At 39.0% G+C, this 27,798-nt stretch overlaps 1 protein-coding gene across 2 annotated transcripts; it reads left to right on the forward strand.

Moving 5' to 3' along the window:
* The first annotated feature begins 582 nt into the window (after positions 1-582).
* Positions 583-27,743, forward strand: LOC113009195 (monocarboxylate transporter 2). Of its 2 annotated transcripts, none has more exons than XM_026147378.1 (5): positions 583-943; positions 12,039-12,285; positions 20,549-20,692; positions 21,718-22,521; positions 22,902-27,743. In XM_026147378.1, the coding sequence occupies exons 2-5, from the start codon at positions 12,072-12,074 to the stop codon at positions 23,180-23,182; spliced, it is 1,443 nt and encodes a 480-aa protein (XP_026003163.1). In that variant the 5' UTR covers positions 583-943; positions 12,039-12,071; the 3' UTR covers positions 23,183-27,743. The 2 variants fall into 2 exon arrangements, with proteins under 2 accessions (XP_026003163.1, XP_026003164.1); XM_026147379.1 differs by lacking the exon at positions 583-943 and adding an exon at positions 8,258-8,321.
* Positions 27,744-27,798: the final 55 nt, after the last annotated feature.

Below are 27,798 nucleotides of genomic sequence, written 5' to 3' on the forward strand. Positions count from 1 at the left end.
GATGTCATGTCTATTTTATTTGTAGCCTGTAGCAGATTGAACAACAGAGGTTCACCCGAAGTGTTTTAGAGACATGTACATTTACATTCCAGAGCTTCAAAGAAACAAAACCCTGTTTTAGAATACATGAATAACTGGAAGGAGTGTTTTATTCTTTGTTGTGTTGTCTATTGTGGATTTAGTGGTCATTAAAATGTGTTCAGAAACTGATGACAACTCATGTAATAAGTCCTGCCACTCTGATCTCCCCAACACAAGCTGCTTATGATGGTTATCAGTATTGGTACTGGCAATACTTACTTCAGTACTTGGCATAGATCATGCCAATATTTGCAGTAACCCACATCACTACTCTTATCCTTCTTTGTGTGTGTGTTTGTAATAAACACACAAAAATGTATAACATCCTCATTTTTTCCTTACATTACAAAGAGGAAATATAATTAAAGCTAAATTCATAACAATGCCAAGCTCATCTGACAGAGATTAAAGTGCAGCAGTAGACCAGACAGACATTTTCAGAAGCAATCCATATGAATTTAATATAATTAAATTATAACTAATTATTAATTATAATTAATTATTAAAATATTATATAACTATTCAATTATTATATTAAAGACATGTACTTTGTTTAAACGCTTAAAACGCCAGAATCTATTGTCTTTTTCTCCGCTGTGGTGTTTCCACGCCACTCCAAATCAGGGTCTAGGGATGGTGACAAAAAACAAAAAAGCTGGGCTGCTCGGATCACGATCTAAAACGGAGACGGGGCAGGCAGCGCCGCCCTCTGTGGTGCGCAACAGCTCAACGTCAGGCAGCGGCTCACTCAGGAAATTCAAATAGCGATCTGTCCACAACACAGCCGCACGCATCTTTATGCTCCAAGGTCATCGCAGCCGGCAGCCCGCGGAGGACACGCACGCACAGCCTCCTTCAGAAGGTAAAGTAACATCCAGTGGCCGGTTGTCATTGACTGCAGTGAAGGACGCGCCGACGTTGCCGGTGAGCCCGAGGATTAACCGAGCGATGCAGGGATGCGTGTGCGCTGCGGTGAATGAGCGCTGTAGCCTGTCAAGCCAGCGGCTTGCGGCGCTGCAAGTGTCCCAGTCGGATGGGTGACCGCATTTTATGATGCGTTCAGGAGCCTTTGAAGAGAGGAGAGAAGGGAAACCCATCTGCCGCTTTTCTGTCAGTTGTCGCAGGTGGAAGAGCTGAGGTGCACAGTCCTAAAATATATTTGCACTGATTTTTGGGCTGTTTTGAAGCATCCGGTTTAGCAGGCCGTGAGCATTAAGACTGGCTTCATCCGGTCAATATCCGGTCTCAATCAGCAGCATCATATGATTAGGCTGCAGTGCTGAGGAATCACTCTCCGGTTCCTGCGCCTTTCCAGCTATAGGCATTTCTGATCGAGTCGAACTTTGAAAGAGAAAAAAGTATATTATTATCTTAGGATGTCACAAGTATTTATGTCCACGTCAGGTCTGGTTCACTCCTGCTCAGTTGGTGATCTGTATGAATAACTTCACATTCTGCATGTGATGAATACCCTATGTGTATTTAGCTTAAATGGCAAAAAGCTTACACGACCCCAGTTTTAGGTTTGAGTAGAAGTGAAAAAATGAAGTCTGTAGTTTGTAATCTATGATCCTGTCGTGCAAGTTGGCTGTGACAGAGCATCTTAGCAGGTTATCAAATATGTGGTTGTAACAGCGCCCTCCGTGGTGAGATGCTAAAATGCTAAAGCACAGGCAGAGTTGTAAACTGAAGATCATTAAGTTCTAGGTGGCTTACAGTAGCTAGTATAAACCGGATTTATCAAACCACTTGTGGCCATAGGAGCAGAACTGAAATGTTCTGAGTCGAGTTTCAGTGTGTTAAATGTCTCATGAGTACAACTTTTCAGTCACAATTTGTTATTAAAAAGTAACGTCATTTTAATGACATTTTGCTAGCAGATGAAAAGGTCTTTTGCATCCATTATTTATTTGCATTAGATTTACATGGGACTATGCATAAACTTTAAAAAAAAAAAAACTTTAAAAAGCTCACAATTTTTGGAAATACTGTTTTTAACTTTCTTGCTGAGAGTCTGATAATAATATTGTTACCCGCACCAAAAAAATGAAACTACCATCAGCAGCTAGTTAGCTTAGTATAGCATATAAACTGGTCAGCAGCTAGCTTGCTTTGTACCAAAGGAAAGAAAAATAAAACATGCTTCAGCTCCTCCAAAGCTCACCAGTTAACATGTCAAATCTGTACATCTGTGTTGTTTTATGAGGAGATGTGTGGGACAGTTTTTTTTGACCAGGTGCAAGCACGGCTAACCAGCGAAAACTTATAATTGCTATAAAGTAATACGTGTGATATTAGTCATCTGTGCTCCTTTAACTTACTTTACTGATATGTCCGGAATTATCTTATGATTAGAATTTCCATTTTAGCTTTTTTTTAATATCCTAAGTTTGTCATATCATGCCCTTCCATCAGAAACGAAGTTAGCATTTTTCTCTATTTAGTCTCCGTCCTATTTTTGTTGCTTTTAATGTTGTCTTGTCTGTAGATTTAACCTAAACAGTCTGCAGTTGACAATGTCCACACTGTTTGTTTCTCCGAAAGCAGTGACCTTTCTGACCATGTGGGCAGAAATCTTAAAATGTGTGTTGTTGTTTGTTTTTAACTAAGTTACTCTTTGGCTAGCATTTATGTCTTTGCCCGAGGAGATTGTTGTTGTAAATGTTATACTTACAGTTGTGGTCAGAAGTTTACATTCACTCTTCATGAGCATGAATGTCATGGTAATTTATTTGAACTTTTTTTCTGGGTGGAATGATTGTACAGCATATATCTTTAATGTCTTTTAAGAAAAACAAGAATCAGGTGAACAAATTTGAATTCATTTTATATTTGTCTCTAATGCACACAGGGCCAGTATTCATAAAGACTCAAATATATAGATTCATTTAAATCAATTAATAATTGAATTGGTTCTAGGGCTAGGTTTCAAAGGCTTATTCAGTTTATCTTTGCGAGCATAAAACGTATTTGTTTGACAGCATTCCAATACGCAAAACAATGGGGAAGTCCAGCTAACTCCACAATTTTCAAACTGACACAAATTAGGAAAGTCTCTTGAGGTTCATAAGTACAAGTTGTTTTTATGTGTCATCACTTTTCCAAAATCTGCATGAAGAGCTAAACCGTCAATCTAAGGTGAGAGGAAATTGGTTAGGAGAACCAGAAACAATCCAGGAATCATCACGGCTCCGGCTTGCCATGAATTGAAAAGTGCTGAAACCCCACCATAACTGTCCACGTAGAAGTGAGTTTTAGATGGACATGGGCCAAGGGTGCTAACCAGCAAAAGAAACCCTTGCTCCAAAATACACAACTTCAAGCTCAATTGAAATTTGCAGCTATACACATAAAAAACAAAATGCCTATTATAGCTTTTTTTTTTTTTGGTCACATTAACAAGAGGTACAGTATGTTTGAATGGAGTTAAGGTGAGGCTGTCAAACCTGAGAACACTGTTCCAACTGGGATGATCTGATATCCTCGTGTCGATGTTGTTCCCAAATCATCATAATAAATGTTGTTCCAGGTTCAACATTGCAAGTGACCAATCACATTGTTGTGACGTCCCCCTTTTGTGCCTTTGAAAAATACCGCCTTAAAAAAATCTACTTCACTTGTGACAAGAGAAACCGCTTCTGTCCGCCGATCCAGGAACTTGAATTCTTTGCATTTCAGGATACTTTCCTTTAATAAACGGTAAGCATTATACATATTGTCCTTACAGAGGCGGTTTCTCTTCCCGCAAGTGAAGTAGATTTTTTGAAGGCGTTTGTTTTTTTTCGAGGTCGCGGATGACGTCAGCAGAAGGTCACTTGCAATGCTGAACTTGGAACAACATTATTTATGATGACGAGGGAACAACACGAACACGAGGATATCAGATCGTCCGTACCAACTGTCAGGCACGGTGGTGGTATCATCATGCTCTGGGCCTGTTTTGCACAGTGGATGGAATAATGAAGAAGGACTACCTTCAAATTATTTAACTTCACTTCACATCAACAGCTGGATGATAGAAACTTGGACACAACTGGGTTTTCTAACAGGACAGGACTGTTTTGGAAACCTGCTAAACCTCTGGATTAGGTTTCATTAGTATGACCTCATGAACACTAAACATGGCGTATACTCCACACTGAGAAAATATGTTACTTACTTACTGTTAATCACTTAACATCCAGAATAGTCAAACTACAGCCAGGCCTTGGGTTTCAGCATTGTTATTTTGTCATGTAAAACCCATGTAAATGCACTCTGACAACAGCTGCCTCCTCAACAGTGTACTGCAAATCACGAAAACACAACAGTTAAGAATAAGTAAGAGGGTCAAAGATTCCAAGTACGGAGCAAGCCTCCAGACTCCACAGATCAGCTCGATAAAACGTCCACAGGATGTCCCTAAACATGGCCTATCCAGAAGCTTAACCCACAAGACCCAAAGGATCTGGTACCACAGGTCACCCTCAGAAGTTCCATACCTTGATGGATCAGCAGTACAGTTGCAAGGGTTTGAAAAATAGTGATAGTTCACAAATGAAAAAAAGTTAGCTCCCTACATTAAAAAGAGAAAAGAAAGAGCAAAGAGCAGACTCAAACTGATTCTACCTGATTCTTATTTGAAAGATGGAAATCATGCCAGATGTGAACCCACCCATGACACACCATCACAGAACCACTCGGCACTGATCAAAAACTACAAAAACAGTTTCTTTGGACTCTTATGATGGCTGTTAAGTTTTTTTTGTACCCTATTCGTCAAGTAATAAGGTACAAAAAGTACAAATATTCTGAGCAACAGAATTAGTATCATTACATAACATTAGTATCCTTCCCCCCATACACATTTCTAGACATGACTAACGTTTGCTGTCTGACTATTAAATATAACATGATTACAGTTCTGTGACCTTCATGACATGGTCAGAGGTGTGTAGCGGAGAGGGAGCTCAGGATTGGATGTTTAATGTGGGTGTTGGCAGCCCATATGGAAAAGTGAATAAGCCTCCCAGCATGCTCTTGTGTCCACACATGAAATTTATTTTCTAAATCAAGGCATCCCGGAGTTAGTAAAAGGCCAGAAGCTGAGGAGAAAGGGAACTACAGTGTTAGTGTACTTTATGGGGAGACCCTCTGCCTGATGGCCTTTTTAATCAGAAAGCAGATTTTAAAGGAATTATTTCTTTGTGAAAGAATATGGGCGAGTGTGTTTGCCTGACTGCTGAAGTGAGATTAGATTGTTGTTGTGATGATAAGAAGATGGCATGTGTGCTTTAGTCAACATTTAGAGAGGTGTTTATTGGGTTAATAATGAACTTCTATTTTAACAATGGGTGTACTGTTACTTGGAGGTTACCTTAGAGCTAATCTTCCATTGCCATAACTTCAAGTCCCAGCATGAGGCTTTGGCGGAGTCAGGAGGAGGCGGGGGGCATGCTGGCAAGCTGAGTGTAGAGGTCAAGTTTCCTTTTGTACTTACAGGATATGTTCACCTGAATAGCTTTTAAGTGAAGCTTTTGAGTATTTCTTCTGTTCAAGGTCTTCACAAATACAGACAAATCCTACGCTTTAATTTATCTCCTCCAGGTAAAACCGGTGTCCTCTTGCTCCGTAACTCTGATTTAGTTAACCTTCTGTTGTCCTTCATTACAATTCAAGTCTTACAAGGCTCCACAAAAGCCCATTAAAAAACATTAGTAATTGACCACTGCTCAACCTTCCACTATCAGTAAAAGTGGAAAAAGTACTTCAACATATAAGAATTCAAAGAAAACTTTTAATTAGATGTGAACATGAAAATGTGGAATTGTTGCTCTTCTGAAGGATGTCTTTGCTGTTCTTTTCATCCTCCTTTAATGGCCCCTGAAGGCTACCTTTAAAAGGTGTCTGCAATATCTCTCTCAGGAAACTATAATTAACCTCCATCTAAAAATAATAACTGGATGTTGAAGTTGTGTCGGCAGAGTTTGAGAATCATGATTCCCTTAAGGAGATATTAAAGTTTAAACCTGTGGTAATCAGTGTTTTTGTAATAACAATAAATCAAGTTCTCAATGTGTTTTGTACAAGGAGTTGTTGCACTTACTGTTTTAGAGTCTTTAAGCTTTTCTAATGTGATTTTTTTATGGCCTCTAGCTTTACTGCAGAGCCGATATAGGATATTTAAGCCTGATACAGATATCAATATTAGGTAATCTGATATATGAGACAATATTATTTATTTTTGAGATACATCAAATAAACAGTTTTCACTTCAATTTGTTATGTTTAGTTATTTATTTACTCATTTTAGCTCTGCACCATTCTGCCCGGATCATCTGGTTGTTGTGTTTTTGGTGTGGATGACAAAGTTTTCAATGTCAACACACGTGACGTGGCTGGAGGATGTTTCTCTCGTCTCGTCTGCTTCTTCATCATTCAGTTATCGGGTGTTATAAATTCAGATACTAATAGATTGGCAGAATGCTAATGTCAGATTTGGATCTACACATGATCATATGTAGTCATTGATTTGCTGCTACTACCGTTAGCAGGAAATGCAGTAGGTCTGGTGTGCCAACTCAAAGAGGGCAAAGTTCATTTATTCCTCTTTACTGACATGAAATCCAACACTGAGTCTCAGCTTTGTCCTTGTTGTGAATGAAACCTGACATTCTTCTTCATGTCTTGGCTTCCTACCAAGGCACTAAGTGATGTCTTTCTAGGACACACACATACACATTCACACAAAAACACAAACACACAGATGTGAGCAGACCTGTTTGCACGGAGAACATTTCTTGTCATAATGCACAGTTACTGTAACCTTAACCTGTCACGACTAACCAAACTCTAACCTTACCCTACAAACAAAGACTTGTAGCTCAAACAGCACACACATTCTGTCCAGTATGTAACCCAGCTTTTGCCAGTTCTATGATTTGATTATAGAAACTCTATTTTGGTTTCTGCTCCCCTTGCCGTGTCCTTGCTGCCCCCTCCACTGAGCTCTGTTGTCCGGATAAGACTCATCAAGGTGAAGTCAGGTGGTCAATTCAAGTGCACTGAGATCACACAGGCCCAAAAAAACTCAGTCTGTTCAGCTTGAGCGACTCTGTGCATGGCTCCACACTTGTTGAGAAATGCGGTTTCACAGTCGCTCTGTAGAACACTTTCTAACATGGTGACTTGTGATGGATTCTTTGGGGGATTTATTATGATGCTTGAAAAATGCAGTTAATCCAAATCAGTGCCAGTTGGCCAATCCTTCCTCTTGGGTCAGAGTGAGATATCTTTAAAAATACTTGGCAGATATTACTGGAAAATAATGAATTCAGCTCATTTTGACTTGTCTTCTATTGCCGTCTTCCAATCAAGATTTCTGTTTACGTTGGTCTCTGCCAAAACACAAAGTAAGCTTCATGTATCCTTTGTGTTATTATTAGATAGCTGTTTCATGTCACTGAGCTAATGCTAGGTAGATAACATAGCAGTCATATATATATATAAAAAGCAAAACAAGAAAAGTGCTAATATGTTTCCTAATCATGTTTCCTGAACTCAGTGGAAAACATTGCTAGGCCAAGGAAACATGCTAAAAAAACATATAATAAGAAGACATAAGAACTTCAGGAAAGATTGTGATTGAATCTTAATTCACTGACATTGGACCACTAAATAATATGACTGTGGATCTTTCTGACATGGTTCTGCTAGAAAATGGACAATGGGCTTTTCATAGGTTTGGGCTAAATGATCGATGACCCAGTGAATGTATACGCAGATGGAGGACAGAAGCTGCTCTGTGTCTAACATGCTGCTTTGGAAAGACTTCACAGCTACAGTCATATTTTATGACCACTGTAAACGAGCCCTTATTTATTATGTGAAACATACAAATACTCACCATGGCAATCAGCCCATCAGTGCTGGTACTTAGTCAAACTAGCATACTGGTCTGTAACTGCTGACCTCTGTGGAAGACAAATCTGAAAAAAATTCCAGACAGGAGTCAAAGTTTTATTACCACCTTGACAATGAATTATGTTTGGTTGGTGAGTTGGAATGTTTTATTCTAAAAGTGGTCTTTCAAGTGGGTGTGGTTGTACAGTCCTGTTGTTGTCACCTGACTTGTTCCTTGGCACTGTTTTATAACCCACCAGCTTTGACCCAAGCAGCAGTCAGGGCTGTAGTAGCTGCTCTCATGATCACTGGTGTGAAGGGCACAGGGGAGACGGCACATGACACTGATCTGGAAGGAAGTAAGTGTTGACTTTGTAACGACCGAACAGTGACTTTACTTTGTTTGACTTCTTGTGTACTTATATGGTTGATCATAAACCAGATCCATCAAGCTTGTGCGGACAATTCCCTTTTTTTACCTACTAGATCTTTTATGACCAATCTGTTTGGAGCTTCATATTAACAGCCATCAATTTATAAGCTGCTTATGGGTTCTGAGGATCCTTCGTGCACTGTTGTCACGTTCAATCAATCAAAACTAGTATTTCCACCAATTGCCGCTCTGGACAGTCTGTAATCTGATTAGCACGGATTAGACCTACTATATGAAACTCCGGGAAGAAAGACTAATCTTTAACTTTGATTAAAGGGGCAATACAAGATATATATATAGAGGACAGTTTTTAGCACAAGTGATGTTTTGCTTAAATCATTCACTTATTTAAAACACAGTTCCACAACTATTGAATTCCAAAATAAAAGCAAATTTAATCATTCCCCTTTGGCTTTTAATTATTATTATCTGAACTATACAGGATTTTTAAGACCAGTACCAATACGATATCAGTTTGGATATCCAATATATCTGCCAATATGGTAAAGGAAAAACAGACAAAAGGAAGGAAAAACACAATATTCCTTTTGCTTGCTAGCCAGGTAGAGTCATTCATCCATCAACACAGTGCCTGTTTTTTATCACTTGAACACAGTGATGCACATTGAAACTAGTCAGTGCCTGTGTGGCTCATTTAGTCACAAAAGTCCATACAACATTGTTAGTATAGTTTACTTGTTATATGAGTTGAAAATCTACTTGGAGGAAATGTTCTAGTTGGCTAAAAGCGAAATGCATCTACTACACAAAATCTCTACAGACTTGCTACAGCCGCACGTCTCAGGGCCCCTGAAGTTTCTTATTTACTGGTGCGTTCCAGTTGAAGTGGAAAGTTAGAAATCCATAGACATCCAAGTCGAAATTCCCAAATGAAACACCGCTCCGATTCAGATTTCTTTCTGTGAACTTTTTAAGCACAGAACAGCAGGTATTGTGCTGTCATGCTAATAATGCACGAATGGCTCTACATTGCTAAGAAACAGAACAAATCCTGTTTGAACTTGCTTTTCCAACTTTGCTACTGTAGTTCGTTCGTTTTAAAGCCTTAAAAGTGTTCATTGTGATGTCACTCTCTGGCCTCCTGCCAAGAAATAATCTTGTCTTTTATTTCCTGCTTCCTGACTTTCTTTAGCTTTTCAAAATTATTGACAGTAGCAAATGTACGAGTCTCCACAACAATGCAGTCTGCTCATACCTGAGCTGGAACAAGGAAGCAGAGTGACATCATTTATTTACACTGGTCTTTACGAGTCATTGATGCACTCGGACAGGAGAACCATATGTTTCCTGGTTAAATCCTTTGATGTTCTTAAATGAAACTTGCTCTGGTAAGATGTCGACTCAGGGCCGGTACGTTTGGATCAGCCAGCTGAATATTTTCATGTAAAAGTTAAAAACAATGATGTTGTATTTCACTTAAAGTTGTGGTTTGAATTTTCCAGTGGTTGCCTGTTGTGTTGTAGAGGAAACTGTCAGAGCTGATGGTCGAGTCACTTGATCAGATACAAAGCTGGATAGTGAGGTTTCGTATGATGTTTATGTTTAGTCAATTTTCTGCTTGATCAGTCAACTGGCACAGGGAAGATGTTATCATTAAGCGCACAGACAGGTGAAACTTGATATGCACTGTGCCGGTCTGAGTTTTAATCGTGACCATTGTTTTTTTTCTAAATAAATAATAAAACACTGACAATTATTTAGATGTCTGAGAAATAGCGGGTGACGGCTACCCCAGCAGCAATCTCTTCCCCTAAACAATGAATCAAATGCAGAATGCAAAAAACTGCAGTTCCTTTAATGGCCACTGGAGTCTGACTCCAAAAAGAACTCCATCCCCATAAATGCCCAACTTCAGCCACAGTCTACAACAAGAAACATTTTAGCCCTCGGTCAGAGAGGCCTAGAAACTGTCGCTAGGTAAAAATGTGGATTTCTTGGTGTGCAGCTGCTGGAGGTTGCTGGCAGATACCTGTACTGAATGGAAACTCTCTGCCTTATGCAGCATGCTTCAAAACTTGTAAACCTTACCTTGAAGCATGCTGTCCATTTTTGGTTTTGCAGCTTCACTACCACTGGACTGTAGATGGCCATGGGTGCCAAAATGAATTAGCTAAATACATAATTAAATAATGGATTAAATTACAAATAAAAGTAGAAAATAATTAATAAAATATTAATTAATTAAATTTAAAACATTTAATAATTATGTATTTATTTTAATTGTAATTCATTATTGACACATTTAATTAATTAATTCCTTCCAGTTTGAAAGAATTATAGACACGTTTTATGGTCTATTCATGACAAGTAGCTGGTAAGTATTAGCAGTACGCAACCAAAGTGCAGCACCACATAGCTCTTTGCAACCAGTTACACCTGCCAGCAACTTCCAGCAACCGCTCACCACATGTAGGAATGCAGCTTCCTCCCTAGAGACTGGTGGTTGCCAAAGGGACGCCGACCGTACTCTCGGCTTGTATGACTGAGACCTGAGGTCTTTATAGCTAATTTCCCCCTTACTAACAACTTCATGGTGGATTTAAACGCTTGGATTGTCTTTAAGCTTACAATGACTGTTCTGACTGGCAGGTATTCTAGCAACCAGCTATTGCTGATACCTGTCTGCTAGGAACAGGTCATCATTAAGCGATCAACAGGGAACCAGTTTGACTTTTAAACCTTAAAATGGGTCTCGCTCTCCAATGAAAACATAATAACACAAAGCTGAAGTGAAATCAGCGGTGCCAATTATTTCAGACTCGTACCCGGTAATCCGAGTCTGGCTGTGTTAATCTCAATAATTACTCACTTGTGATTCTGCACCGCTGACATGAGCAAACATGTTGACTCTTCGACAGGTTGCTCATTTCTGTGACGCCACACTAGCTGCCATCATCTCAGTGGGTGCCTCAAATTAATTATACAGCTGTAAATTATACAGCCTCACCTCTGACTGATGACAGAGGTGAGGCTAATGAGCTTACACAGAGCTAAAAACATAGCAGCTGGCCTTTTTGGTTTATCACGTGTCCGTGAATATAAGTGCATCTTTCTTTACTTGACTTGTAGCATCAGTACAGCGATGTGTGGCAGTAGATAGTTTCCATACTTGTTTTTTTTTTTCCCTTACGTATAATTAGGTCAGGTTTACTCTGTATACACACCACGTGATTTTAAACTGCCACCACACTTCTGTAAGTCAAGCTCTACCCTTGTTTCATTAATGCCTGTGGGAAGGAGGTGTGCTCACGGTGAGCAGTGGGCGGGGGAGATCTGGCCTCTCAGGTATAATGAGTGCATGCCCTCTGGAATCTCGTGATCCTGTGTTTGCCCACACCCTATAAAGGATAAGGGCCTCTGGCATGTCCTCCTTGCTCTTGTCACATTACTGTTTGCAGCTGCGCATCTGAAAAACAGAGAGAACAAACATTTGAACCTCCTTTGTCATCCCACAGGTGTCTGTATACTGTCAATATGAGCTACAGCTTGTGATTTATCTACAGGATATACTACCCCTAATGATCGATGACATTTTCCTAGAAACAGAACTTCTCGGGTCATTTTTTCCGTAACCTTAAAGTTCTCTGTGAGTTTTGATATCCTCCTTTCTTTCTTTTTCCAGCGTTCAGCAAATCTGCATTGAGTTGGGCCAGTGATGCCAACCCCAGCCACAAGTCCTGCTGTGCCCCCACCAGATGGTGGGTGGGGGTGGGCTGTGGTACTTGGATCTTTCATCTCCATAGGATTCTCATACGCTTTCCCGAAAGCCATCACAGTCTTCTTCAAAGAAATCCAGAACATTTTCGGCGCCTCCTACAGTCAGATCGCATGGATCTCCTCCATCATGCTCGCCGTCATGTATGCTGCAGGTAAATAACTGGTTAAAACAAAGGAAAAGCTAAATGAAATTTTTCTAACATAGTTAAACCTGTTCATGTTTCGAAAGCCTCTAATAATAATTTGGTATTCTAGAGTGGGGTTGTCATGGGTTGTTGCTACAGCAACTACACGACGTAAAACATAGATCATTTAATTATTGCATAAAAGTATTATGGAAAAGTTACAAATGAATTTTGTATAAGGCGTCATATTAGTTATGCTAAAGAAGACATAAAAACAGACCTCCCACTATGAAACTGATTGAACCGGTCTCTGTCTGCATTTTCAAAATTTAACCCAGAGAACGTTTAATTAAATCATTGTTAAAGTAGAAAAGAACAGGCTTGTTCTCCATATGTCCATAATCTGCTTTATCGTGGCTGCCTGCAATAACTATTTCTCTTGGATCTAACTAAAGTCCACTTGCTGCTCCGTTAACAATAACTGATGGCTAACACAGCTATGGGTTAATTGCTAATTGTTAAACAGCGAACGTCAACATGTCTGCCAGCCAGATTAAAATTTATGATAACTGTTTAATACTTTACTGCTGTTGAAACGAGAGCTTTACTGACTTCTGAAGTTCTTTCTAAAGTGTTGTTCAGTGTAAACTAGCAGCTGTTAGCTAGCAGCCTTGCTTTGGGTTGTTGTGTGTGAGCTGACGGAGGCAAAGATGCTATTGTTGGTATTGATACAGTTGCAAATTAGTATTTTTATTCAGTAATAATTTGTTATTAATTAATATCTGAGTACTTGTGTTTTTGTCAATGCTACAACCTAATAATGCTAAATAACTTGAATCTAGATAGTTGGAGTTAGCAGATGCACCATCTGAAATCTGAAAAGCACGATATGAGGAAAGGCACATAGGATGGGACATGGTTTATTCAATAGTTTCTCTCATCATTGTCACACTGTTTCTACCTGTAAACACAATATGCAGTGACAGAATTGAAATGGAACTAGTTTGTGTCATTGGATCATGACCTGGATTTGAATCCACACGAGATGCTAGCAAAGCATCACATGCACAGCCTGCAGATAACCTGAGAAATTGAAGCCGAACAACAGCAACAACAACAAATTGTAATTCCTTGTGAGTCAGAATCACTTACAGCCTGGAAATTGGGAAAAAATAATCTATTGGTTGTTGATTGGATTTTGAAATAAATTGATCTGTCTTCTGACATGGAAAGAGGCGAATTTTCATTTCACTGAGGCAGAATTTTTATTTCCGCGTACTAGAATTTCTAATAGTTTTCAGCCTCTAATCAAATTCAGAGCACGATTCAGACAAATCCTTTATCTTCTCAAAATGCTGCCACATTGCTGCAGCTGGCCCCTCATTTTGTTTTGAAAAAAGGAACCTTTGAAGGGTTGAAATTTGTTTTCAGCAGGTCGCCCTCTCCACCATATTGCTCTGATCACCTGCTGTATTTCCCCACTTTGGCTTCAAGCCTGCAGTTTCCCGGCTCGGTAGTGCCATCTGTCCACGCTGTAATCCTCCTGTCACTCTGTCGTGTGCTGTTGTCATCGTCAGACCCGCAAAGCTCATTTCCTATGTTGTGTTCAATTGAAAACAAATTTTCATTCAGTAATTATAAGGTAAAGTCTTCTGCTCAAAATTAAGTATTGTGGTCTCATAAAGTAATTTGGGATTGTGAGTAATTCTGATTATGAGTAAACACCTTATGGACAGGTGGCGTTCATCAGGCTGAAACAAGCCAATGGTTGCTGTTCTGGTAATGACACAACCTCTCTAGTGTTCCTAGCGAAACATATTTATCAAACAGTAAAAAACTTAAGTGGTTATTGCTGATTGTCTTGGCTTTTTAACCGATCGCTAACTGCTGCTTTAGCTTAGCAGTGTCTATATGCCGCTATCACGTGGTTACGGCATCAATACATGCGCTTACTGAGCGAGCCGCTCTTGTTTCTCATTCGTTCACATTGATCGCAGCCATTCAGCTATTCATTAAACACCTGCTCTCTTGTTCTGACTCTCACGCTGATGATTCAATCAGAGTTTAACACCTTTCTAATTCCCCACTGCTGCTTTCGTGTGTGTATTGGTGTTTGCATGGCCCTGTCATTACTGTGGAGCTGCCTGGTAATGAGCCGACAGCCCCAGACACCCACAAGTAATAATCTAATTGATCCAAATGACTGAAATGACCTTTTACTTATTACCTCTACCCTGAGCTACCCTGTGTCTCTTCAACCTGCTAAGCTTTTTGATGAACAAAATACTGAAAATGATGGTTTTGGCTCAGTGGATTATAGTTTATAAGCCAGTTAGGTCACATTTGTAAAGTCCCACACGACATGAGATGTGTGTGGAAGGTTGCTGGTTTGATCCCTGGCTCCTCCAGTCAAGGGCGAGATACTAACCCCAAGTTGTTCTGCGATGCATCAATCGGCCTATGAATGCTGGTGAATGATACATAGAAAACAGTTATAGACAATGAGGCAAGTTGGGCTATTATTACATTCACAGAGAGTTGGGGAATGGCTGCAATCACAGAGATATAGGATGGTGACAGATGGACCCTTAGGCCATCTGTCACCTCGATTCAGAGGCCATTTACGTTTCCCTTTAAACGTAAATGGCCTCCTTGACTCCGCCCTCAAACCAGCGTTCCTCCCTGTCCAGGATGTGTCCACTGGCCTGTAGGTGTAAATAGACTGTTTAGTCCTTAGCTCTTCTGTGTTGTGCCATCTGCTTGTTTGGTTTCCTCGATGTGTAAGACCTGCTGGCACTTAACATTGTACACTACATTACTCTGTTTGTGCCACATAAGGGATCACTACAGGTTTTCACTTAGGCAGGAATTATCTTTCTTCTCTCCTGGATCAGCTGGAGCTTTCTTTAGGCGCCTTCCCAGCTTTGACAAATGTCCAGCTGAGATAATCACATTTACTCAGGGACTTCTTGATGTGATGTTCTTCTGCTTCCCTGGCCGCTGTGTCTGTGGGGATGGTGTTCGCTCTGTGTTGTAGCGTCCTGATGGCACCCAGTTTATCATCCACATCATGTCAACCTTAGCATGCTAAGCTATCCTTCTGTCAGAGGAGGTTAGCATTAGGCTTATACTTCAGTTTCACAGAACCCCGCTCCATATCGCCACTTTGGCTACTTTTTGATATTTGTATTGATCTCTTTTGTTGTTATTTTATAGGAAAAATCAAAAACAATAACTAAAATAATAAATAATAAATAATAAGCTAATCTTTCGCTGCGGGTCTATAGCCCTGAGCATTCAGTTATGGAACCAGACATTTTGAGTGGCAGTACAACTGTGTAGCTACATTTCAGTTTCAGTTTTTGCATGACAGAGCTTCCTCTACAGAAGCTCTACAGATATTGCTACTAAAAATTTGCGTAGTCATTTGCTTGCCCTGATGTGCATATCACCTGGCTGACAACATGTTTTCCAGAACAAAAGAACTATCGATGCTATTCTTTTGTTTCTCTGTAAGAGAAGGTGTGGTTAAAAGCTGTAAACCCAACATGGGAAATCTTTTGTGACGGCCTTTGGCATACTTCAGCCCTAGAGTGCAATCCTGCCTCGTATTACATCAGGCAGCAGTGAAGCAACCGCCAATGATCCACTCAGCACAGCGAGTGTCGCACTGTGATGATGTGTTTAATCTGCATGCTGTGTGTTTATGTTGGATTAGTGTCGCTAATCCACAGTGAGAGAGAGAGAGCGCTGACCTTGGCTGTGGAAACGCTGCACACTGTATCACTCTCACGGTTAGTCTTAAAGACAGGATACAAAGGCTGGTTTCTCATAAGGAATACAGCCAAATATTTTGGTTTTTAATGTTTTACCTGGTCATTTTAGAAAAATATTAACAATAATATTGCTTATGATGATGAGTAAATATACTTTTATACATTCATTTACTCTTATTTCTCAGTGGAAAAAGTCAATGGGAACCTTGTTTCTTGAACTTGAGATGTCATTTCCACCTCATTAACACCTTAAGGTTGCTGTATTTGCTGCATGTCAAAGTGATTGAGCAGTCCTTTTTACCACACTGCACAGTAGCTGAAAAGAGAACTGTTGCCAGTGACGTGCATGAATTATCATTAGAAATGTGGATATTGTGAGGAAACATGTAAGTGTTGTCGTCTCTTTAAAAATGAGAACTTATGTAACTTATTCAGAAGCACCTCTGTGGTGAAAACTTTACCCGCCCTGACTGATCATGCCAGTGAATTTCAAGTACCTTTAAAAATCTGCATTTATTTTTTTTCCGGCTTAAAGCCACCGTGTTAGCATCATCCAGGATGTTGCTGCTTACTGCTCTACAAGTGTAAACTTTACATCAAAGCCTCTTGTGAGCCCGAAAATTTGGATAAACTTTTATCACATAAATAAACTGGGTTTCGGGCTGGTTCACTCTCCGTTATTTCCCTTAAAACATCCGTGTAATGGGTCGGCGGTGAGTCACTTCAAAAAACCGCAGAACAGCTTTTAAAAGTTGTTTGCCTCCATTTCTGTCAACTCTTTATCCTGTTTGAAGTGTGATGGATAGCCGGCATCTATCGTGAGCTGAACCAGCCTCTTCGCTTGCAGCTCACATTAAAGTCTCGTGGAAAAAAAAAAAAAAAAACCTGTTAGACGCGTCTCTATATGTGTCATTCCCTTTTGGGATCTAGGTGCTTATATTTAGTTTGGGTCTTTGTCCACTGTGTAATGAAGTCCACGCTGTGTCTGGCCAGGAGATGATAAGCCCTTTTGCAAGAGAGGTAATGTGCAGGCTCAGGGGCTTCCTCATCTTGGCCGATTCGGGTCCCGCCAAGCCCCCGAGAATACCGATCACTGCTGCGGATGCAAATGAGGGGAACTTTCCTCAAGGTCGAAAAAAGATTCATGCAGAGCAAATTAAGTGAGATGACTCCTCGCCCAGTGTGGCTTTTTAAATTGCATTGGGCCTGGCAGAAATATGATACACCTTCTGCCTGGTAATGAGAGCATTATTCAAAAAAAGAAGAAGAAGAAGAAAAAACATCTTTCATTACTTTTCTCTTTCTGTTCGATTTACACCTCCTGCACTTAAAATTCAGCAAAAAGGTTAGGAGACGGGGTGAGTTAAAAGATGCTTAGATTTCTCAAACAATTCTTATTGCTGCCTCATTATAAGCAGGGTGCTTTGTACAGAGAAAGCAATCAAATGTTCTCACACATCTCAAGTGGAACAAAATGTAAACAATAGAACATAAAGTGCCACAGCAGCAATATAATCTGAGTTGTTGAGTCAACCATTTTTAGCTAAAATCAGTGAAACGAGCAGCAAAGCAGAAAAATGTGAATGAAAATTCATTCCAGGCCCAACAGAGAATAACAAACAGTAAGTCATTAAGTTAGAGGAGATTTTCCCATCACTGTTATTAGAACGGAAATGGACTTTCTCTGAGTTTTTTTTTTTTTTTAATGCAGGAAGAACTAGATTTTAATGACCGCAAGAAGCACTGCAATAGCTTTGAAGTGCACTTAAAGCAAGTGCAAGATGCAGGCTTTTGTTATATGAATCCCATTTCAACATTCTTGACATCATTTTGTATATAATTGTTATTTGTTTATGTGGATGTAGTACATTTGTAGCATTCATTTCATTGTTTAGTAAAATTATTAGTAATGTTGTTACATATTGTTGGTTACAAGCTGTTACTGTAAAGTACATAACACCTAACCCCAACCAATCACAGCAGATGGCCCCGCCCCTCCCTGAGCCTGGTTCTGCTGGAGGTTTCTTCCTGTTAAAAGGGAGTTTCTCGATCCCACTGTCGCCAAAGTGTTCGCTCATAGGGGGTCATGTGATTGTTGGGTTTTTCTCTGTATGTATTACCTTACAATATAAAGCGCCTTGAGGCGACTGTTGTTGTGATTTGGCGCTATATAAATTGAACTGAGTTGAATTAGATAATAATCATAAACAGTGTCATTTCCTATATGTTGCTAATACGAACAAAAAGGCAGAATTTATTTTAAGCATAGTTTTTAAGATAAAAGATATAAACGTTTGACCTTATTTGACCTTGACCTTGAAATGTCATATGATTTTAAATCATATTTCGGTACTTTTTACATGTTGACAATACACACCACCTGCACCAATCATAGTTTATAAGTTACAAGGCTTTTTGTAAATTTTCCACCAATAAATCATTGAGTTTATTTTGAAAACCTTGGTGGATGCAAGCCAAATTTGGATGGATTGTAAATGGTAAATGGCCTGCATTTGTATAGCGCTTTTCTAGTCCATAGGACCCCAAAGCGCTTTACACTACATTCAGTCATCCACCCATTCACACACACATTCACACACTGGCGATAGCAAGCTACATTGTAGCCACAGCTGCCCTGGGGCGCACTGACAGAGGCGAGGCTGCCGGACACAGGCGCCACCGGGCCCTCTGACCACCACCAGTAGGCAAACACGGATTGTGACCCCACTCTACTCCCCTTCAAAGTTTTATCTGAATTCATTCAAAGATTTTCAAGCTATTGTGTTTAGAGACAGAGTGACATGCACACCAAAAACACAACCTCCTTGGCGGAGATAATACAGTAAATACCTGTGGTTATCATCCTTACTAATATTTTAAAATATTTTCATTTTAACCCTGAATAATTTGATGATTTTTTTGTGTTGTTGACCCAACTCCAGTTTCTATTAGCTTAATAGAGCGATAGCTTCAATTTCCATCTTTCAACTTGTCTTACTTTCTGACTCTATACACTACAGCTATAGCTTCATGTTTAACTCTTATGAGTTTTGCTTCCATTAGCACCAGGCATCTATTTACATTATGGTAACTAGTAGCATACAGTGAAAACTTTGTACTAACAGTTAGGACCCTGATTAAGCTGGCAAAGCGGTGAGATAGCAGTTAGCAGCTAGAGAGCCAGATATTTTCCTTCATGAGTTGCTGAACCAAGGCTGAGGGTTAATATTGGATTCAAATTTACTAGTCTACTAGTCTTATTAGATCATTATATGTCAGTAATGTGATTACATGGTGTCCTGTTGACCACAATTGTCCAAATATACTACAGCTTTAAAAATTAAAGCCTGACTGATGTGGAATTTTTGAGACTAATGATGATAATGGTGATAAAAAGAAAAAAATGATTCTTGTTCTTTCTGACACATGAAATGTAATTCGATTTCCCTAACATTTGTTATGTGTAGTTAAGCATTTGCTTGTTTACACTCTTCCCAACTCTGCTGGGATCAACTGCTTGTTACATTTGTAGCAATCTAAACAGTGCTTGAATGCTTGAAGGGTGTTTCTCCAGTCTCGACTTTTCAAAATTTCTTTGCCCACAATTTTGTTCTACATGTACAACAACAACAAAAAAAACCCTATTCTATTCAATTCTCTTCCATTATAACGTTGGCTGATAATATCGATGTGTGAATAAATCAGGCAGGCTCCACTGAAAGTCTTGCTCAGTGCTGGATTTCACATTGGAAGTGCATCCTGGCTGATGAATTCAGTGCTGAGATTCATGGATTTCATAATGAAGGTGCATTCGGAGATTTATTACAAGTCATACATACCTACAGCTCATAGCATAGTAAAACTATGGAAGTGCCTTTGTGAGATCTAATCAGTCTTTTCCTATTAACATTTGTTTAATAATATTCACACAGACCTCTGTTTTTTCTTTTCATTAAGTCATTTAGATAACATGGTTACATTAGGGATTTCTTATAACCTAATTAACCTAATTTAAGACTTTGGCTGTGAGCTTTCAGTGTCATTACATGCTGAAGTTGCATAATTAGTGACCTCACATGCTCGCAGTAGGCGACTCTTTTGTATCCCTTACAAATCTGAATTCAGTGAGTAAACTGAATGTTTTCTTAAGGCTGTTTGTTTGCACAGCCTCTAAATGTGCAGCCGGGAGAATAAAACATTAGTTAATGTATTTCGACACAATGCATTTTTTTACATAACTTAAACTTGTCAAATGGAATTTAAAAAGTAATTTTACATGCAAGTCTATTCTGTTTAATCACACTGTCACTTTACTTAAATTAATTTGACACACGATGGTGGGAGTGCCTCGTTTAAAAATTGAAACAACCTAGTTTCTGCTATTAATAGCTGCTGGGTTCTGGGTGGTGTTCGGCGCTAACAAGATTAAGTCATTATGCGCTCACTTTCAGTGATCCTGACAGCTGTAAACATGCAAACATGTGGTTTGATTTTCTGTCTTCTATATTTTGCAGGTCCCATCAGCAGCATACTGGTGAACACATATGGCTGCAGGCCCATCGTCATGATGGGGGGCTGCCTCTGTGCCCTGGGCATGATCTCAGCTTCCTTCTGCACTAACGTGTTGCAGCTTTACATCTGTATGGGAGTTGTTACTGGTAAGTCCATCTGAATCCGTTTAAATCCATTTTGGGTTAATTTGATTATTCATTGGAATCTGGTTAGAAAAGAAAATAGTTTGCTGTATATATTTAAGTCATTTTCTTTTATTTAAAATTTTGTAAGATTAATCATTTCCATATTTGGACGTGGCACTTGTTTCATGTTTTCCAGAAATCAGCTACAGTACAGTACAACAGTATCAATACAGAGCATTAAAATGTCACAAATTTACCATCTAATGATCAATATTCACATGTGGGGAACAAACCATTTAGTGTCCTGTTGTACTGTTAAACTATTTAATAGCTTTTTAAATCATTCGCTCGCAATGCATTGCATTAGGAAGGGTTTTTTTCTTACCTCTTTATGAATAAAACTCAAGTGCAACTGAAGAAAACACCATCAAATAGAAAACTGTTGCAAAAGCATGAAAAAAACATACAAAAACAACAGAAATACTAAAAACAGCAACAACAAAAAAAACCAGCTGCACTTTCCTTATGTTTTGTGATTTGTTTTTGTTTTTTTACTTCCACTGTGTTTTATTCATTTTCCATTCTGTTTTTTTTTTTTAATATATCCAGTGTTTTATTCAAATTGTTGTGGTATTGCAGCATTTTTCTATTTGCTGGTATTTTCTCTGTGCAGGCAGTGTGCACACTGCTAATGCTGTTCCACAGCAGGGATAATGATGACCTTTTTCATTTCGTGCATTAGCCTGCTAATATCAAGCCTCCTAATAAGCACAAATTATAGTTGTGGCTGACAGGAATGTCCTTAGTTTTATAAATTCAAGCCAAACTGCTGCTGTAGCATAGCTATAAGCACCAAAGCAACATCAACAAAAATCCTTTTTTGCTTAAAGCTATTCTTATAAGTCTTTTTTTTTTTCAAACTTTATTTTAATTTTAGTTCTTATTTAGGTAAACAAAAAAATAAAAGTAGTATTCTGTAGTATTGATTATTGTAACTGCAGTTAAAGCACAGTTGTTTCAAGTTCAATGCCTTTCTTTCAATATAGGACTGGGGCTGGCCTTCAACCTGCAGCCAGCGTTGACTATGATAGGGAAATACTTCTTTAAGAAGCGTCCGATTGCTAATGGGCTGGCAATGGCAGGCAGTCCAGTCTTCCTCAGCACCCTGGCTCCTCTCAACCAGTATCTCTACAATCAGTTTGGCTGGAGAGGAAGCTTCCTCATCTTGGGTGGCCTGCTGCTGAATTGCTGTGTGGCAGGTTCGCTCATGAGGCCTTTAGGACCTCCACCTGGCAAGGTCAAGAAGGATGAAGAGTTGGCCGCCATTGCTACCACGAGCAAGGAGAAGCGCAGTTTTTTGCAAATAGTTAACAAGTATCTGGACTTATCTCTGTTCAAGCATCGTGGCTTTCTCATTTACCTGTCGGGCAATGTCATCATGTTCGTAGGCTTCTTCGCACCTATTGTTTTCCTTGCTGCCTATGCAAAGGACATGGGTGTAGATGAGTACTCTGCTGCCTTCCTGCTCTCAATCCTGGCTTTTGTGGACATGGGTGCCAGGCCTTCCATGGGGCTACTGGCCAACTCACGCTGGGTCAGACCCAAGATCCAGTACTTCTTCAGCTTTGCTGTACTGTACAATGGAGTATGCCATATCCTCTGTCCACTGGTTGAAAGTTACACTGGTTTGGTGGTGTATGCAATATTCTTTGGCTTTGCCTTTGGAATGGTCAGCTCAGTGCTGTTTGAGACCTTGATGGACCTGGTTGGAGCTCAGAGGTTCTCCAGTGCTGTGGGACTGACCACCATTGTGGAGTGCTGCCCAGTTCTCATTGGGCCACCATTAGCAGGTACAGTCTTTCTATTTTTGAGCATATTTCATTCATTTACCTGTTTCCATTCAATTTAATGCTGTCAAGAACAACGAATGATAGCATCTATTTGCAGTCAATAGATCCTGGACTACTGCAGCTAGTTGAAAATGATACCAGTCCTGAAAAACACTTTAGTATTTTGCCCTCCACAAGTTAACCAGCTGATTGGTGGAATCCCAGAAATGGAAAATAAATGATTTGGCAACACAACTTTAAGGAAAACACTGACCGAACCCACAATTCAAAATTAAGTGACATTAGCTGAAACATGTTTTCGGTATAGTGTACCTCAGTTTTACATGTGATACTCTAAAATGTATATTATTTATATCTTAATATTTTCTGTTGTCTTGCAGGGAAACTGGTCGATGTCACAAAAAATTACAAGTATATGTATTTTTGCTGTGGAGCTATTGTGATTCTGGCCAGTATTTGGCTCTTCATCGGAAACTTCATTAACTACAGACTCTTAGATCGTGAGCGCAGGCGTGCAGAGATGTACAAACGGACTGAGACAGAAGATCCGGACCAAACTCTGGATCAAAAGGAGGCTGATGGCGAAGCCCAGGCCACTGAAGAACTGGTCGACGAAAGTCAGAAAGACGAGCAACCTATGCAGCGGGAAACCAACATCTAGATTGTACTACTCTGCAAACACCTCACTGTCACCACTGCTGCAATCTTGCCACACCCTCCACTATGATCAGACTGAGCTCCGAGCTAAGAGGTGCCTCCCGGTGTTCCGCCAGGCTCTATCTGGGGTCCTCTACTTCTCTAAAGCCAAAGCAACAGCAGTGTTGTAGGAGAGGCTGTGAGGGATAAATTCTCTTTGACAAAAAGTAAAGTGTAACATACTGTTTGCATGTGAAGAGGCTAAAAGTCAAAATGTTTGTGGTAGTACTAACTGTATTTTCTTTTTTCCAACATTGAGCTTGTATCGGAAATACTATAAACTGCGGCGTGTGGAGAAACACTCACATGACACAGTGGCTGTTTGAGTCAGTACAAGGGAATATTGTTTCTGTCCTATAAAACTAGGACAAGTGGGAGCAATTGTAGCAGCAAATTAAAAAAATTGGCAGATAATTTTGAAACCTTCATCAAAGATTTATCTGCTGCCGTTTATTAAAATAATAATAGTACTGACTCTGTTTTAAATAGATTTTCTGTGTGACCCAACAGCAAATATCTTTCCATTCTTCCTGCTGCGTCTTCTGACCTGAATGCATCATAATTCCAACAGCACCAGCAACCACATGTTTAAAATAAATAAGCCTCCTTAACAACCTAACTGAATAAGATAGGGGTTTTTTTTTGGCATTCAAAGACATTTCCGTCACTTAAACCAGTCTCCGTTACTTGTGATGTCTTGACCACAGACTGCTGATAAAAGATGGACATAACTTCTGATTCATAAACGCAAAGCCAGTATGGAAGTGCCTTAAATATGCATTTTTTTTAATGGCCACTGGGGGGTGCAAACAGTAGTCCAGTTTAATGAAGGTCAATACAGATCACTAGATCTTATTAAAATGACATAAATTTTCATTAATTATTGTGCATATAAAACTTAAGAGTATCCTTTTGGGCATGATTTGTGATTGACACATTGTTACATTGCAGGACTTCCTTTTTGTGGGAACCAATCCTTTCAAAGCTCAAAGGTAGCGATGGAAAAAATGCTTAGCTCAAGGCTTCGCATTGGGACTTCTTTAACTGATGCTTAATGACATGGTGGTTAAATCCATCTTTTATATACAGTCTGTTCTTGAAGTTGAACTAATTTCAACCTCTGGCTTCAGCCAACAAGCAATTTCATTGCATTTTTTTCAGCATCTGGGTTGTTTGACTTAAGCTAAATGGAGGGTGCTAAATTGCTAGTGCAAATAGCTTACCAGAAAAGGCAGATGAAGGAATCACCTTTGGCCATAGTAATGAACACACCCATTCTACAAGTATCAACATTTAAATGCAAAGTTGTGAAGAATGGGACTGTACCTAATTGCACTGTGCTTTATATGGCAACTGGGTGCCCTAAAATTCCAACTTCCATAAATAAGGTACAGATGTGTTCACAGCTGGCGCCTGTGTATTATGCTGTCCATCTGAGAACTCTAACTTTATGCAGTAAAACCTGCCAAAAAGTCCAAGCTCTGATCGGGTCATAAAATGCTACGTTAAATGTCTTGGGTCCCATATTCTTATACTCACATATACCGTGTGCCGCACTAAAAGTGAAATGGCCACACTTCATTCCAGACTTCATTATGAAATTGCTGCAATTCAGTGAATTTAATTATGGTTGAATGTAATTTCCTCTGTGGGCCTTAAGAAGGTATTAATGACCAAAAACCATCGATTACGAGTGGTTTTCTACATATGAAGCCCATAAGCAATATGCTCACATTGTAACACAGCTATACAGGGAAACATATTTATAGTGACCATTGCCTCTCCATACTGTGATACATTGCCTTAAATCTAGTGCAATCAGTGCAGGGGAGACAGTGAAAACTTGATGAATCTTGATAAATCTTTGTGTTAAACGTGGTCCACCTCTTTGGTTTGATTAACTTCCCAACTCATGAGAAATCAATGTAACGTGTGTATACTACGTGATAAAGCTTTAAGTAATTGTATTCTATATGCTGTAGTCATTAACAAACTAATTCACTAACAACCCGCGCACCAGTATGTTAACAAAATGAAGGAACACGTCACTAATTAAGAAAAGCTAATTGTGTCCAAGTGTGTCGTGTTCACTCAGATATTTTGGTTGTTATAAATGTCAGTGTTGTTCAGTATGATATCCATTACATGTGTATTTTTGTAAACGTCACCCTGCTGTGCTGCTGATCAGTTTTTGTCTGAAAACCTGGAGCTAAAAATGACCAAATGATATCCTGCCACAGATAAGAAAGCCAAACACATTTGCAAGTAATCATGAACATACACACTGGTCCCTTTATAAATGGTGGGATGTGTATTCAGAACTCTGAAATCCTGATATCAAGCTGTGTATCAGTGGTTCAACCATATCTTGTCTTTATCTAAGACTCATGATAATAGTGCTGTGATATCCTCTGTAGGTGGGTTTGAATCGGCTGCTGTTTTGCTTGTCTGTGTGAACTCTGGTATGAGTATTGACCACTGCTGTGTTCTTTGTTTGTTTTGTTTCTTGCAAGTAAGATTGTTCAGTTTCTTTGAGCTCTTTTTTGTCCTGGACTTAGTCTCACATATATTTTCCTTTAAGAATCACTTAATCTGAATCTCCTGTCATGGCCGCTTGTCTCCAGAAATGCACTTTAGTTCATCAGCATTTCATTCCCGTATCACACAGTATTTTTATATACTGTCATGTCTGTACCCTCCTACATTTAAAGTCTGTGAATGTTACTTTATTCAGCCTGCACTTAATTAGTGGAAAGAGGTTCACTATGAATGCTGCAAAATCACTTCTATCAAATAGCACTGCCCCCTGCTGGTTTCAAGCCACATGAAAGGTCAAGAAAGCCAGGTTGTTGTTTGTTACATTTACCTATTTATAATATCAAAAACAATTAATTTTTCATGGGATAAATGCATGAGCATTTTTCTTTTCTAAACTATATTTTCTTGATATTTATAGGTTGAATTATACACAAATAACAAAGCAAAATCTTGTCATGTGAAAATAAGGGGAATATAAATTAATTTCAGTTTCAGTTTCATTCCTATTTTTTCCAGTGCCCAATTTTCCCGGTAATTAAAATGATGCAGTATGGATAATGTTATTTATGCAAAAAAAAAAAAAAAATCATATACCATTAAATTTAATGTGTGATAAGGTAAATAACATGCTTGGAATGTTCTTATATTTACATATTGACATCCAAAACAAGCATTTTGTGTATTTTTTTAAATTACGTTTATTATCAATTATAAGGTGTAGCATCTCAAAGATTGTGTTTATTTTCTTTTTATGTGTGTATATTTAGAAAGAAGACATTTATTTTGAAGTTTGCTTAAAACCAATTTTAGCAGAGCGATGACATTTAAGCGAATAATAATGACTCCTCCCCCTGTGGCATTATTTTTTTAAACACAGTTAACTATTAAGCAGCTTAATTTATTATCCTGGTGTGTGGAGGAGGTGTCACTTCGCTGTAAGATATATGCAGATGCTAACGTTGTTGGACACTGGACAGCACTTTGCAGCTAACACCCTTAGCTTGTTGAAATGACAGCAGATTGGAGCTTTTCATTCATATACTAAATAATATAAAACAAATCGTGAACTGTTAACTATAATGATCTGTTTTTCTTTAAATAATATGTATTACATTTCAATAAAATTATTTTCTTTTTGTATGAGAATTTGGGGAATTAGAGGTTTATTCTCAGTTAAATTTGTCTTTTTGTGCATTTCAAATTACCTTTAAAAAACACAAGCAAACAAAATTCCAGCTTGCAGGTGGAATCTTCCCACACGTGTATCACACTGCTTTATGTTGATGTGGATATCAGTATGTGTTGCTGCTGATTGTATAGAAGGTCATTTGCTTCTGGGAGGAGGAGGAAATGTAAGCTAACTGTGCCTTATTGTTTTAAACTGACAGATATAAACATGGACAATAGTGCAACTTCTCCCCTTGCTTATGTTGTGTGTATGTTTACACATCACTGCAGTCCTTCTTTTTACTCTAAACGATCAACTTGTGTAAAGGAAAGGAAAAAGAAATTCACTCCATATTTAAACCACATATGAACAAATACGCTGATGATGTGAGAATGTGTATGCACTGAATCTGGAAAAGTATTTTTTGTCATTTGTCTGACAGAACTCACTATGTATTGTGTTTATGGAGCTTTGTACACATAGTCACACATCCAGATATTTCTGTGTATGTACACATGTACGTTTTTTTGTGCGTGTGGTGTGTTTGGACCTTCATACTGTAGTTTGTCTCAGCAGTAATCTCAGTGTCTTTCATCCTTCGAGTACCAGATGTAATATGCGCTTTCAATCAGGGCAACTATCCTGTACAACATGATCCTTTTTCAGATTGCGTCACTTATTTCCACTACCTCTGCAACTGTCATGTCAGAGTGGGGAACAGAACCACACGGGTATAGAAAATTAAATTATGTTTTTGTAACTAATATAAAGATATCACAAATCACATTAGCTAAATAAACTATGTATGTATTCAAATGAACGATTGTCCCTGACTTTGTTTATGATTTTACGTTTTGACTGATAGCTAATGAAAG

This window comes from Astatotilapia calliptera, chromosome 17 (genome assembly GCF_900246225.1).
Source record: "Astatotilapia calliptera chromosome 17, fAstCal1.2, whole genome shotgun sequence".
Classification (NCBI taxonomy): domain Eukaryota; kingdom Metazoa; phylum Chordata; class Actinopteri; order Cichliformes; family Cichlidae; genus Astatotilapia; species Astatotilapia calliptera.

Bases quoted from the DNA above. Each gene is read 5' to 3' on its own strand.
- LOC113009195 (XM_026147378.1), top strand. From the start codon at position 12,072: ATGCCAACCCCAGCCACAAGTCCTGCTGTGCCCCCACCAGATGGTGGG. The intron at 20,693-21,717 runs GTAAGTCCATCT...CTTTCAATATAG, and splicing joins CTGTATGGGAGTTGTTACTG to GACTGGGGCTGGCCTTCAAC. The intron at 22,522-22,901 runs GTACAGTCTTTC...GTTGTCTTGCAG, and splicing joins CATTGGGCCACCATTAGCAG to GGAAACTGGTCGATGTCACA.